The sequence below is a fragment of the Condylostylus longicornis genome, unplaced genomic scaffold (genome assembly GCF_029603195.1).
Source record: "Condylostylus longicornis isolate FDR11 unplaced genomic scaffold, ASM2960319v2 ptg000027l, whole genome shotgun sequence".
NCBI lineage: Eukaryota > Metazoa > Arthropoda > Insecta > Diptera > Dolichopodidae > Condylostylus > Condylostylus longicornis.
In genome coordinates, this window is record NW_026577996.1 from 3,252,919 (window position 1) to 3,265,878 (window position 12,960).

Below are 12,960 nucleotides of genomic sequence, written 5' to 3' on the forward strand. Positions count from 1 at the left end.
TTTTACTTTTTAATTTTTATGTTATGTATGTAAGTAAGTACTTTACAATTTTGATTTTATTTTTAAGTAAATTTTCAAAAGTAAATTATATATCTGAATTGCGTCCGTTTAATTCAAGAGATTTAGGTCTACTAAATGATAAACTTTCTTGTTGACGTATTAAAAAACAATATTCGTCGTCAAATATAGCATCATCTCCTATACAATATATTATATGCTCAATAAAAATTGAGTTGGCTTCTCCAATAAAGTTTCACAAAACTAAATTTTAGTAACTTTTATTTTGGTACAGGTATAATCGACTTCAATTTATACAAAGCACAATATCTTACGAATAAATTAAAATTGGATAGATATTAGACAAATAAAAGTGGATAGTAAGAAAAAGTAGGATAATTAAAAGTAATCAAAACAAAAAAGAAAAAGAAAAACTTTTTTTTTTTGTTTTGTTAAGATCAAAAACACGTCGTATTTCTTTTTTCTTTTGTTTTTTATGTTTTGTTGGAATGAAAAAAAAAACAAATTCGATAAAAAAAAAGCTTTGATTTTAAATAAACTTTACCAAAATCAAAGTGAATGGACGCTGGCGAGAGAGATTAAAATAGGCAGAACACAACACAAGTATATACATATGTATGTACATATATACATAGTTTATATATGATGAATTCTTATAGGGATTATATAAAAGGTCTGTTCTAAGATTGTAAATACGGAATAATAAATAAATTTTTTTTTTGAATTATTTTTTTGCATATTAAAATTCAATATTATGGAAATATAATTCTAAAAAAAAAAATTGACAGAATTTACTAAAAAAATTAGTAATTTTATTGGCTCGTCCATAAAATGTAACAAGATTAATATTTTATTACTATCCAAAATCAGAAATCAAAAACTGACTCTGCATGTATTACTGAATTTAAGACTTTTTCAAATAAAAGATTTACCCTTAATAAAACTACAATTTATTATTATTGGACCAAACCAATGTTGAAATTTTAAAAATAAGTAAACCGTTATTTCTGAAAAAAAAACGTTACAGTAATGAATATAAATATAATATACGTGCATATGTATGTATAAATAAATACCAATGTTTAATTTATGTAAAAATTTTTGTTCAGAAATAGGTGCATGACTTAAAATATCTTGACTCAATACATGATTTAATTTCGTAACAATACTTTCCTTGTATTTTTGAAATGACAACTATAAAAATTCTAAATTTTTTTCGATTTCTATATCCTCATAATCTTACAAGAAATTTTTAAAAAAGAACTTAGGTTTTTTGAATGACTCAATGAATTTGCCACACCAAATTTAATAACCACTACTGCCTTCCATTATATGAGAGGATATGGTAATATTGGAAATATTTGTGCTCGTTGACATTGACATTTGTCAAAAAGTTGTCAAGATTTTTCAGTTTTCAGACTTGGTGAAAAATAAATTTAATATTCTTGCTTTGGGCTGTTATTTTAAGGCAAATTTAATATATAGTAGAAAAATCAAATTATTATGGAATCAATTTAATACAATGGACACAGATTCAGATATTAAAGGTGAAATCGAATCATATTCTTCTAAGAGATTAAGTGAATCAAGAACTAGTGATCTAGGTGAGTGAATAATTTTATAGATACATAAATATATATTGAAATAGTTACTATATATAACTTAAGCTAAAATAGTTTTGTTCCTAAAACAAGGTTTGTAATAAGTTTTAAACATCACTTTGGCTAAAATTCCTTTATTAATAGAAAATAGATTTTGACGTGTATAGAATTGAAATATCAATATTTCTCATTAAGTAATAAGTAGTTAGAGGATTTTATTTTAAAATGACTATTAATTTAAAATAATAACTATGAATGTAAAAATAACTAAAATTATAAAAATAGTGAAATAGTCAATAATTATTTTAACCTTTAAGTATTAATGTTAGTTATATTTTTTTCAAAAAATTTAATCTTTTCAGATAAAAATGCTCAAGATGAGAAAGCAATTGACGTAAGTATAAGGAAAAAAAAATAAAATTTTCTTATTCATGAATTTTAAATTTAGCGTGCAAGGGCGAAGGCTGATAAGGAAAGAAAGTTGGGCCACAGGCGGGTTGGAGAAGGTGGGGAGATAACATATAAAAAAATACAAACTTCGCAGATAATGGGTTCCATTCAATTAGGCATACAGCATACTGTAATTTTTGTTTTATTTTGTCACTTTACCTAACCATAAGAATTTTTATACCCCACAGGTAGGAAGCTTAGCGTCAAAACCGAAACGTGATTTACTGATGATGGATTTTTGGGAAATCGAATCTATAATATTTCCCCCAGAAGGCTCTACTTTAACACCGGCACATCATTTTAGTGAATTTAGATTTAAAATATACGCTCCTATCGCTTTTCGTTATTTTAGAGACTTGTTTGGAATTAGACCAGACGACTTTATGGTAAGATCAGTTACAGTGTACAACAAAATAAGTTAAAAGAAGTATGTTTTTAGATGTCAATGTGTTATGCACCCTTGAGAGAATTATCAAATCCTGGTGCTTCGGGTTCAATATTCTATTTAACGAACGACGACGAGTTTATTATAAAAACTGTTCAACATAAAGAAGGAGAATTTCTTCAGAAATTACTACCAGGGTAAAAAATATTACTTGATTAGAAAATTTGAAAACAAACCTATTTATTTTTAGTTATTATATGAATTTGAATCAAAATCCACGAACTCTTTTACCAAAATTCTTTGGTTTATATTGTTTTCAATGTAACTCGAAAAACGTACGGCTTGTTGTTATGAATAATTTATTGCCATCATCAGTTAAAATGCATCTAAAGTATGATTTAAAAGGTTCAACATACAAAAGGAAAGCTTCGAAAAGTGAACGCAATAAGTCATCACCTACCTTTAAGGATTTAGACTTTATGGAGCACCATCCTAATGGCATATTATTAGAGTCAGAAACTTATAGCGCATTAATAAGAACTATTCAACGTGATTGTACAGTTTTAGAATCATTTAAAATAATGGATTATTCTTTACTTGTCGGTGTACATAATTTAGATCTAGCTTTAAAAGAAAAACAAGAAAAACCTCAACACCAACAATCGCATCAACAAAAGGCACATCATTCACAAAGTAAAGGAAATTTCCCAAAATTGGAAGACGACATTGAAGATGCCCCAGAAGCAGATCAATGCATGGCTCAAGATGTACGTGCTCGTGCTAGAACTTTGAATCGCAATAAGTAAGTAATAATTTAATAGCTCTAACATGTAAATAACATAACGAAAATTTTTAATGATAATAATTGATATTTTTAAAATATTTGTCTATTCTGTGTTAAGTATGTGCGATTGATGTATGTATTCTTTAATCTGTGATGTTTTGAAAACATGTAGTTATTTCTCATTAGTATTTTTTTGTACATTTAATGTACACCAAACAAAATGTGTATTAAATGTTAATTTTAATTTTTGTCTTCAAGTTTCGAATTGTATGAGTAAATTCTTTTGGCATTGGAATTATAATTTTTATAAATAAATTTTGTTTTTTTATTACTATGCACTATTTAAATATAAAAGCACTTTTTTATAATTTAATTTTTCTTTTTTTTTCGTATATTCGGCAACGATGGATTAATATTTCCTTGTATTTTGCATAATGTAAAATAATTATATTTGGTAAGTAAACATGTATATTATTTAATTAAAAATTTGTGTTAAAAAATATTGGCATGATAATCTTAAGTAATTAGTACTTTGAATAATCTTTTGCTTTGACTTACTGTAATGCTTTATTTTAAATATAAAAATTTGTAATATACCTCAATTTTGCAAATGTAAAAAAAACCAAAATTATTGAATAATCATCTGTTTAGTGAAACCATTTTACAGTTTCTGTTATAGATCATTTAATCGACAAAGGCTCGTAGCACATTCTACTGCAATGGAAAGTATACAAGCAGAAAGCGAACCGATTGACGAAGAAGATGATGTACCGTAAGTAGATAAAAAAAATTTAACCATAAGCTTGCTTTCATATTTTAAAGAAATAAAAATTTTCATACATACATAATGTTTGTATGAACAAAATATATATTTGTTCTTGAAATAACTATTATGACATTATCTAATGAACTAGAATAACAATTTTATCTGCGTCATGTCGAATATTCTTCCAAATTTTTCGTAATTTCAAAACTATTTAAATTATGTATGTATGTTTCTTTTAATTTCATGTGAAATTTCAAATTACTTAAAGGTTAAAATATTTAAAGATTTTCGATCTTATCGCCAAAATTAGATACGTCTACAATATAATTTTGAGTTTCTCATTTCAAAACAATTTTTAAAATTAATTAGAAAATATTAAAAGAATCGCCAATTAATTTTCTTATAGTCCAGGCGGAATTCCTGCAAGAAGTGAAAAAGGAGAAAGACTGTTGCTGTTCATCGGAATAATTGACATATTGCAATCATATCGCTTAAAAAAGAAATTAGAACACACAGTTAAAAGCATTATTCACGATGGTGTAAGAATTTGTAATTCCAAATCACTTTAGCAATAGTTAATTTTTTTGATATTAAATTGCAATATTATCTATCTGTTTTTATTATTTTTGTAATTAATATGTTTTTTGCTTAATATTTTTTATTTTATTTTAATCAATCTTAATTTATTTTAAATTTTTTCAAACAAAAATAATAATATTTTCAATTTTTATTCGATGTTTTCTGTTGTCTAAGAAAATAAGAGTTCACAAGTCCCTTACACTTCATGAAATAGTAATAATTAAAAGCCTCAAAAATTTATTATTTTTATTTTTTTAATATAAAAAAATTGAAGGCGATTTTTAGGAAAGTTAATTTATTTTGTTTTTTAGAAAAGTGCAATTAAATATTTCTTAAATGTATTTACTTTCTTATTTGAGAAATACACAAAGCTACAAAAACATTAAAATTTCTGTTATTAACAAAATTCTTTTAACAAATTTAAAATTTTAATATTATGCCTATGTAGGAAACCGTCTCAGTTTGTAGACCATCATTTTACGCGCAAAGATTTCAAAATTTTATGGCCAAAACCGTTTTCAAAAAGATACCATCATGTAAGTTATATTGATTATAGTACTATGTTGCCGAATATTTCAAATATTTGTTTATTTTTATAGTGGATTTGCCAGAAATTAAAGGTACACATAAGAAATTTAGGACTCTTGTATCAAGTTACATTGGTAAGTTTAATTTTTAATTAACGAGACCAGAATTTTACGGGCCTTTCACACAATATTCATAAGTTTTTAAAGATAATTGGATTAATTTCAATATGAATGCATTAAAAAATGCAAAATGCTTAAGCCGAAATGCGTTTTTAAATTTTTTTTTTAAATTCTAGCTTTAAAGCATTCCCCATCGAAACGAAAAAGTATATCAAAAATTATTCAAAATCAAAGTACTACTACTACTACTGAAAAGGATACTAATGGTGTAGGTAAGAACAATAATGGAATGAAAACATAATATTAATTTTAATAATTGGTGGTAGCTTTAAAATGTAAAAACAAAAATAAACTAAGATGGGACTAATTTTACATTAGAATTTTAATTGTTTTTAGTAGTTCATTACTGATAACTATGGTTATTTATTAATTAAATAAAAAAGTTTTCAAGGGGAAACTGGTACTGCGAATAGTCATCATAATATATTCAGGTTCGAATATATATCTTCTTAATTATATATTTTTTTTTAATAAAGCTTTAGCAATTTAGTTTAAAAAAATTACTTTTTTTCCACCAAAAATACATTTACACAATCGAATTTTCTTTTTTTTGTTTACAAAAAGCTACCCATTTTCTGCATAATGTAATATGTATAGTATGATATTGTTTAAGTTTTTTCAATTCTATTAACAATTACAAAACTGATTTCAGCACCAAAGCCAGCAGTTTTCAAAGCTGCACCTACAAATCCGCCCGTTCAAGCGAGGGCGAAAAGCCAGGAAAAGTCAAGAATTAAAGTTCCTCCTCCAGTACCGCCACGTGGTTCACCAAAACCACCAGCTGAATCTCATCATGAAGCTAAAGTTCGAATTAAGGACGCTTTTAATTCAAAAGGTATTGCATTAAAGGATTTTTTTTTTAAATAAAAACCATAAAAATTAGTTTAATTTACGAAATAAGAAGATAGAATATTTTTTACTGATGGAGTTGTAAAAATTTTTGTCAATACTTTATTTGTTTTTATTTACTTTACATCGATTTATTTCGCAATGAATTTTAGTTTCTACTTTCTTATGTGAAAATTATATTTTAATTTTTTTTTTTTAATTTTGGGTAAATTATTTTGTATATTTTACGTCTCAAAACACAAAACTAAATAAATAAATAAATAACAGAAAATCGGAAAATGAGCATCGATCATCGAAATTCTAGTAAAATACCCGAGCATGATTTTTCTAAACCTATATTTGGACAAAAATGGTGCCCGAATAATGTTGAAGATTGGCTTGAAGCTCATGATGACATTATAAAAAATTTTGAACCAAAAAACAAAAAGCATAATATTTACCCAGATAATCTGTCAAAAACACTTGTTGTTACTGGTAGAAGACCATCAGATTTTACAGGTCTTAATTATTCATATTTAATGCAACGACGCCAAAGTGCTATTTCGAATACTGGCACCGCTTCATTAAAAAATTTTTCTATATCACAAAATATACCACAAAATGAAAATAGTGGTGCTTTTGAAGATATTAGTGGACAATATAAAGTAAAAACGTCATCATCAGCAGCCCGGCAACGTAACAAATCTGATTATTATGATTATATTATAATGGCTATCGATGGAAATGACACTAACGACAATAATCAAGAGAATTTCATTGATGTTTTTAGCGATCTCTTTGAGATTAAAAAGAGTTTATTTCATTGATATTTTATGCTCTCATTAGTGAAAGAAAAAAAAAACAAAACATTTTAATACATAATGATTTTGTTTTCACCTAAGCTATTTTTTATTGATTAAGAAAATACCCAAAATAGTATTAATAGCTTTTAAGTATGAATTTAGAATTAGATTAGCCTTGGTTTGAGCTTTCATTTTATTATTTTTTTCTTTTTTCGTTTTACATTTTGTATTGCTAGGCTCATCGAATCCATCACATTCAATGAAATCAATTGATAGCCAAGATGGTGTCCAAAGTAAATCTCCTGATATAAGTAAAATATCCTCAAAGTCAAATGTGCAGCTTAGTCCAGCTAATACAAGGTAAAAATTTGGTTTTTTAAATTAAACTAATTATCTATGTATACTAATTATTAAGTATATTAAAGAGTTTTATATTGATTGTTTATTCTGAAGTTTCCAAAATTTTTGTAAATTTCTAAATTTAATTAATCATATTTTTAGGCTTTAGTAAATGTGCAGTTTTAAGCGATATACCTATTTAATTAACGGTATTAAAATTTAGCCCTAGCTAGATTATAAATAAATTCATATTCTATAAAATCATGAAATTTAATTTTGTTAAAATTAATATACTTTATTTTTTTCTTTTTCGAAAACCATGAGCGTTCGTCAAGACATTCGTTATATTTTATCAAAATTTCCAACTATATATTAGGAATGGACCTATAAGAAATTATGAATTTTTTATAAAAAAATTAAAAAGTATTTTTACGACCGCTCATGTTTTATCATCACATAGTTTTCATTTATTTGTTTGTTTATTAATCACTGCCTTAAAGGTTCTAATTTAATTATTATTTAAAAGTTGAAAATACTTTGTAATTGTTTTTCTTTTTACTATTTATATACTTAAAATTATTCCCAATGATTTCATTATTAGAGCTATTTAAATTACAAAACAAAGTTTACACAATAAAAATATTAATAATTTTCAATTTTAACTAAACATTTTTTATTTTGGCAATTTTGTATAATACAACAGATCTGATCCTTTGCAAATTCCTGAACCAAATAGTCAGTATAGTTTAGTTATGTCTTCATATTCATCTAAAGCTTCCATTGAAGATTCAACATCTACTTGGACAGAAGGAACACCAAGTTTAACTGAATCAAGTTCTAGTGGTACAGATTTTAAATTTTATTTTTTATTATTTTAAACAAATTTTTGTTAATGATTATAGATTACTCTGCAAGTCAGGGTTTTATTCAATCAGGAAGAAAGAGCGCTGATGACGCATTGAATTCTTTAACAACAGAAATGGTATGCGAGACATTCATTATGCTAAAACATTGAAAAAAAAAACACTAATGTTAATTTTAGCGCCTAGCTTTAGTTCTTTATTTTAGAATAATGAAAATTAATGTTTTTTTTTTTTTTTTAAAGTGCTATGATAAAAAATCTCCCTTATATTTTTGAACATTATATTTGCACAAATTTTTATTTTTCATGACAAATTCAGTATTTGATTAATATTAGAGACTGTGATCTGTAGTATAATTCTAAAGGTTCGTTGTTTAAAGACTGCATTTCTTTTTTCCTTTTTAATTATTTTAACTATTTTCATAATATTTTCGTGTTTGTTACATAATAAATGGTAATTGTTTTGGTGGAAAGCAAGAAAAAAATTAGTTTTGGTGGAAACCAAGAAACTAATTCATTAATTTTCAAAAAATTAGCCATTAAAAAATTTTCGGAATCCGCAATAGTTATTAATTTTAAAATGCGAAGAATAAATTTCTTAATAATTTAGAAATATTTTTGAAAACTATCCATAATATGCATTTCTGTGAATATTCCCAATATATCTATATGTTTACTTTCAAGTTCTTTCGTATTATTCTCACGATTTTCATTTCTGCCACTGCGTCCGAATGTTTCCGTTGCTCTCCGTCCCATTGCAGTTCCTATATTCAAAGCTCTATGTTGTCATAGAGGCTAAATGTTCACTGCATTATAAAAAATGCTTAACAAATTCACCATATTTATATTTTTCTGATATTTCAATGGATTTATAAGTCCAATAATATATTTATCTCCTTAATTATTGCCTTCTTGTCTTCGTTTTTATATTTGCCTAATCTGTATTTTCACCTATTTTATGGTTCCCAGTTGTCTTTCTTGCTCCATGCAATAAAGAACGCAATCTTAAAAATTCCTCTTCGTTGTACTACCGCTAAATGCTTACTGTGATATGCTAACTTTACAATATTGTTGACTGAATCCACATACAAGTCAAGTCGTCTTTTATTCTTAATTCTTAATAACACATTTTTTGTTGTCAAGTTAAGGATATATGTACATACATAACGAATGTATTGTATATATATGTAAAGTTTATTTATTTTGCTTGAATAATTTTAAAAATGTAATAGAATTGATTAAAATTTTGATTGCCCTTTTATGCAGAATGTTATGAAATTGAGTACATATACATACATATATAGAATACAGCAAAAAGTTCGGCACAAAAGCCTTGTTAAAATTTTTAAAATTTCGAACACATAGTACATACATATTGTACATACTAATTATAGTTTTAAATAAATATTGTAGCAAATCATTTTTTCTTTAGAATGCATAATTATGTATGTATGTATGTATATGTTTTGTTTGACATGAAAATTAAAAATGTATTTCCTTGCACAAACTTGTTTCATAATAATAAGAAGATTATTAGAATTCATTTTTTTAATTTTGCTACAATTTTTTTTAGCTATGAAAAATTCCGTTGTTAAATACATAATATTTCATGACCTTAGTAGTAAATAATAGTTTTCTTATGTACTAATAAAAATATATATATTTTTTTTATTTTATTAATTATTTCCGGTTTAGCATCAGTTTTTATTATAATTATATAATTATAATTGTATATTACAATAATTTATTTATTTATGTATGTAATATGAAAAACAAATTTTCATAAAAATTTTTAAACTAAAATAAAAATTTCAATAATTTTTAAAGGTATTTGGCACAGGGAAAAGGAAAAAGTAAGTTAGATAATTTCATAAAAAACCTCATTTAATTAATGTCATTATTATTTTTAATATTCTAAGCGCACCCATAAATAAAAAAAAATTATGTTTTAGAATGATAAAAAACAAATTAGAAATGAGCAAATGATCGTAAAATAAATTTGATTCAAACGCATGCAAAAATTATAAAAAGGAAGATGTAAAATATTTGTTTGAATACTTCCAAAGCACTTTTAGTTCGGAGATGTTCTCTTCTTTTTTGGGTGCTAAATTCCGTCCGATAATTGTTTTGAATATTAAACTTTTGAATATTGAACTAAAATATTTAAAAATAAAATGAAGGAGGCCTAGTTTTGTGGAGAACTTTCTAAACAATTCCCGTGATCCTCCCGTTGTTATCACTAAATTTTGTTGCTTGGTTAAAGACTTCTTCATCTGATCATCTTTAATAGCAAATTATCTAGAAATTCTCTTTTTGTTAATATTTTCCAATTATGGCTTTTGCCTATTTTCATTTCGATTTCTGTATGGAAAAAATTAACTAAAACGTAACGATTTTTATATTAAAATAAAATTTGGAGTTTTCTGAGTAACATCAAAAATTCAAATTTAACTCGAAATTTTAATTATAAATTTGATTAAATATATTTTCGAGTTGTCCGACTTTTTTTTTGAGCCACTATTGTCAGGCTAAATTATATGTGAGCGAATTGTAAAATTGAGTAAAAAATTATAATACACGGATTAAAACAAAATTTGGTAGAATACACGACATAAAATAAAGTTAATAAAAATTTTGTAAAATTTTATTAATTTTTAAGTTAATTTAAATTTGGAATTATAGGGATTTTGTAATTTTATAATCAATAAGAATATTTAATTAATATAATATACTCATGAAAAATATATAGGTATTCGTTATATGTGATTATGTAAGAAGTATGCATTGTGGGAGACGATGATATATAATAAGCAAATTGGTGAAATCAAATGTTCTTTTTTTTATATAAATTTTTGATTGACTTAATTGATTCCGCTTGATTTTATCAGCAACATAAATTTCAGTTGCTGAATAGTTAGAATAGATTGCATCAAGAATGAGATGGTTATTTGAATTAAAAAAATTCAAAGAATAATACAAAATCGGATTAAATTTTTAGATTGATTTTTAAAATGTCACATGCATTTTCTTCTCGTAAATCCAAAAACTTGGTAATAGACGAATTCTAAACACAAACTTATGTATTTATTTTTTATATTTCTGGAGTAGCATGGTATGTGAATAATTGTGAAAAATAACTGCACATTTTCTCTGAGTGATAATTGAATGTTTAAAATTTATAAAAAAATTTTTAGGGAAACAGTTTTCTCACTAAGAATTCCAATTCTATAAACGTTCTATTTGCAAATTAAATGTGAAAGTTTTAAAGCTTAGAAATTTAAACTTAAGGAAGGGGCTTTTTTTTTCAAACTCTGGTCTCCATTGTATTGTTCTTAATTTTACTCTCCTAATTAAAATTTTAAAAATTGTGTATGTCAATTTTTTTTAACATGTTTTCTAACAAATTCTTTAATATTTTTGATTAATAATTTATTTTTTTTTGAAAAATTTTATAACATTATTAATATTTTGAATTTATTTTCAATTACAGGAAAATCTAAAACATCGTGTAGATAGTGATTACAACTGAAACGCAGCTAAATATCATTAGGTGTATATTATATTTACCAAACGAAATTATATATTAAAAATCATTAAAATGTGTATTTAATAATAAAATTTATTATAATATTATTGAAATTTATAATAATTATATACTTACGAAACAGGAGATATTAACGGTATTTAGGTGAATATCTTCGCTTTGATGATGTTGTTTGATCTCTCTACGATCTCATAATAAAAACTTTTAAGTTTAACCATTTAAAGTATTGTATTGTAATTAAAAAGAAAAAATATTATCATATACCAAGTTTTTTCCTATACATAAGTTAGTTAAGTTGTTCCATTATTATTATTACAATTGTATTTAACATAAATATACACATATTAATATATTACAAAAAAAAAAAAAAAAGAAATTATAATAAAGCCAGTGTTATACGTTGAATTTGGAAACTATTCAATTTGTCTTTTTATTTTACAGAATTATTTGGGATTTTCGATAATTATTGGGGAGAACTTCTTTTTTAAACCTTAATATAAATACACATATAATTATTCAATAAATATATAAATATGGAAAAGAATTTTTATTTAAGCTTTCAGTCAGAACTTTATCGCAAGTGCCTGAATTATCGGAAATTTCTGTTGTCTTCGAAATAATATGCAAAAGATTTTAAAAGGCATCTTGTTATTTTAAAGAAAAAGACGAAAATAAAATAAATTGTCCATCAATTTACACTTTTATATCTGGTGTATATATAATAAACCATATCAAACCTGAAGACCCCATAATATGCAGTTGTCAATTATAATTACGTACACAGACAAAGTATGTAATTCAAATGAAAGCCATCTCGTAAAATTAGAAATTATGGGTGGATGTGCATATGGATATGAAATTTTATTGAATTGTTCACTACGATGAGTGTAATCCTATATACCTTAAAAGAAAAAATACAGAAATCAATAAAATTTGCTTAAGTCAAATAAAACCTTAGACGACAGTTGATCAATTAAATTAACTGCAAATTAAAATTTAAATATAAAAAATATTTTAATTCTATAAAAATAGCTTTTTTTTTATAAAATAAATATAAATATATTATGAAAACTATGTTGATACAAGGAACAGTTGTATAATTTAAAAAAATTTCTATGTGGTGGTAAAATTTGTACACATAAATTTATGTTTTTCACTTACATTGTAAATTATATAAATATAAATTTTAACAAAGAGAACATTTTAATTTTTATCCTATTATAAATTCTTTTTTATTTTACAAAAGTATAAATAAAACTTTGGTCCACATTCTATACTTATGACATATGACTTA

The 12,960-nt window shown here is 24.5% G+C and overlaps 1 protein-coding gene across 7 annotated transcripts; it reads left to right on the forward strand.

Annotated features, from left to right (window-relative positions):
- The first annotated feature begins 1,392 nt into the window (after positions 1 to 1,392).
- LOC129607537 (phosphatidylinositol 4-phosphate 5-kinase type-1 alpha) lies at positions 1,393 to 12,059 on the forward strand. Of its 7 annotated transcripts, none has more exons than XM_055518576.1 (17): positions 1,399 to 1,622; positions 1,982 to 2,013; positions 2,068 to 2,199; positions 2,258 to 2,455; positions 2,509 to 2,651; positions 2,705 to 3,256; positions 3,906 to 4,010; positions 4,411 to 4,543; positions 5,032 to 5,119; positions 5,183 to 5,245; positions 5,407 to 5,502; positions 5,943 to 6,125; positions 7,158 to 7,281; positions 7,964 to 8,100; positions 8,163 to 8,242; positions 9,950 to 9,975; positions 11,613 to 12,059. In XM_055518576.1, exons 1-17 carry the CDS (start codon positions 1,541 to 1,543, stop codon positions 11,620 to 11,622), a joined length of 2,184 nt encoding a protein of 727 aa, XP_055374551.1. In that variant the 5' UTR covers positions 1,399 to 1,540; the 3' UTR covers positions 11,623 to 12,059. The 7 variants fall into 7 exon arrangements, with proteins under 7 accessions (XP_055374546.1, XP_055374547.1, XP_055374551.1 ...); XM_055518574.1 differs by having other exon boundaries at positions 1,400 to 1,622; positions 7,964 to 8,103; XM_055518575.1 differs by lacking the exon at positions 9,950 to 9,975.
- The last annotated feature ends 901 nt before the right edge of the window (positions 12,060 to 12,960 follow it).

What these genes read in the sequence shown, in the direction of transcription:
- LOC129607537 (XM_055518571.1), top strand. Translation starts at nt 1,541, where the DNA reads ATGGACACAGATTCAGATATTAAAGGTGAAATCGAATCATATTCTTCT. An exon ending in ATCAAGAACTAGTGATCTAG is followed by an intron (nt 1,623 to 1,981) that starts GTGAGTGAATAA and finishes TAATCTTTTCAG; the next exon opens with ATAAAAATGCTCAAGATGAG. An exon ending in TTAGACCAGACGACTTTATG is followed by an intron (nt 2,456 to 2,508) that starts GTAAGATCAGTT and finishes GTATGTTTTTAG; the next exon opens with ATGTCAATGTGTTATGCACC.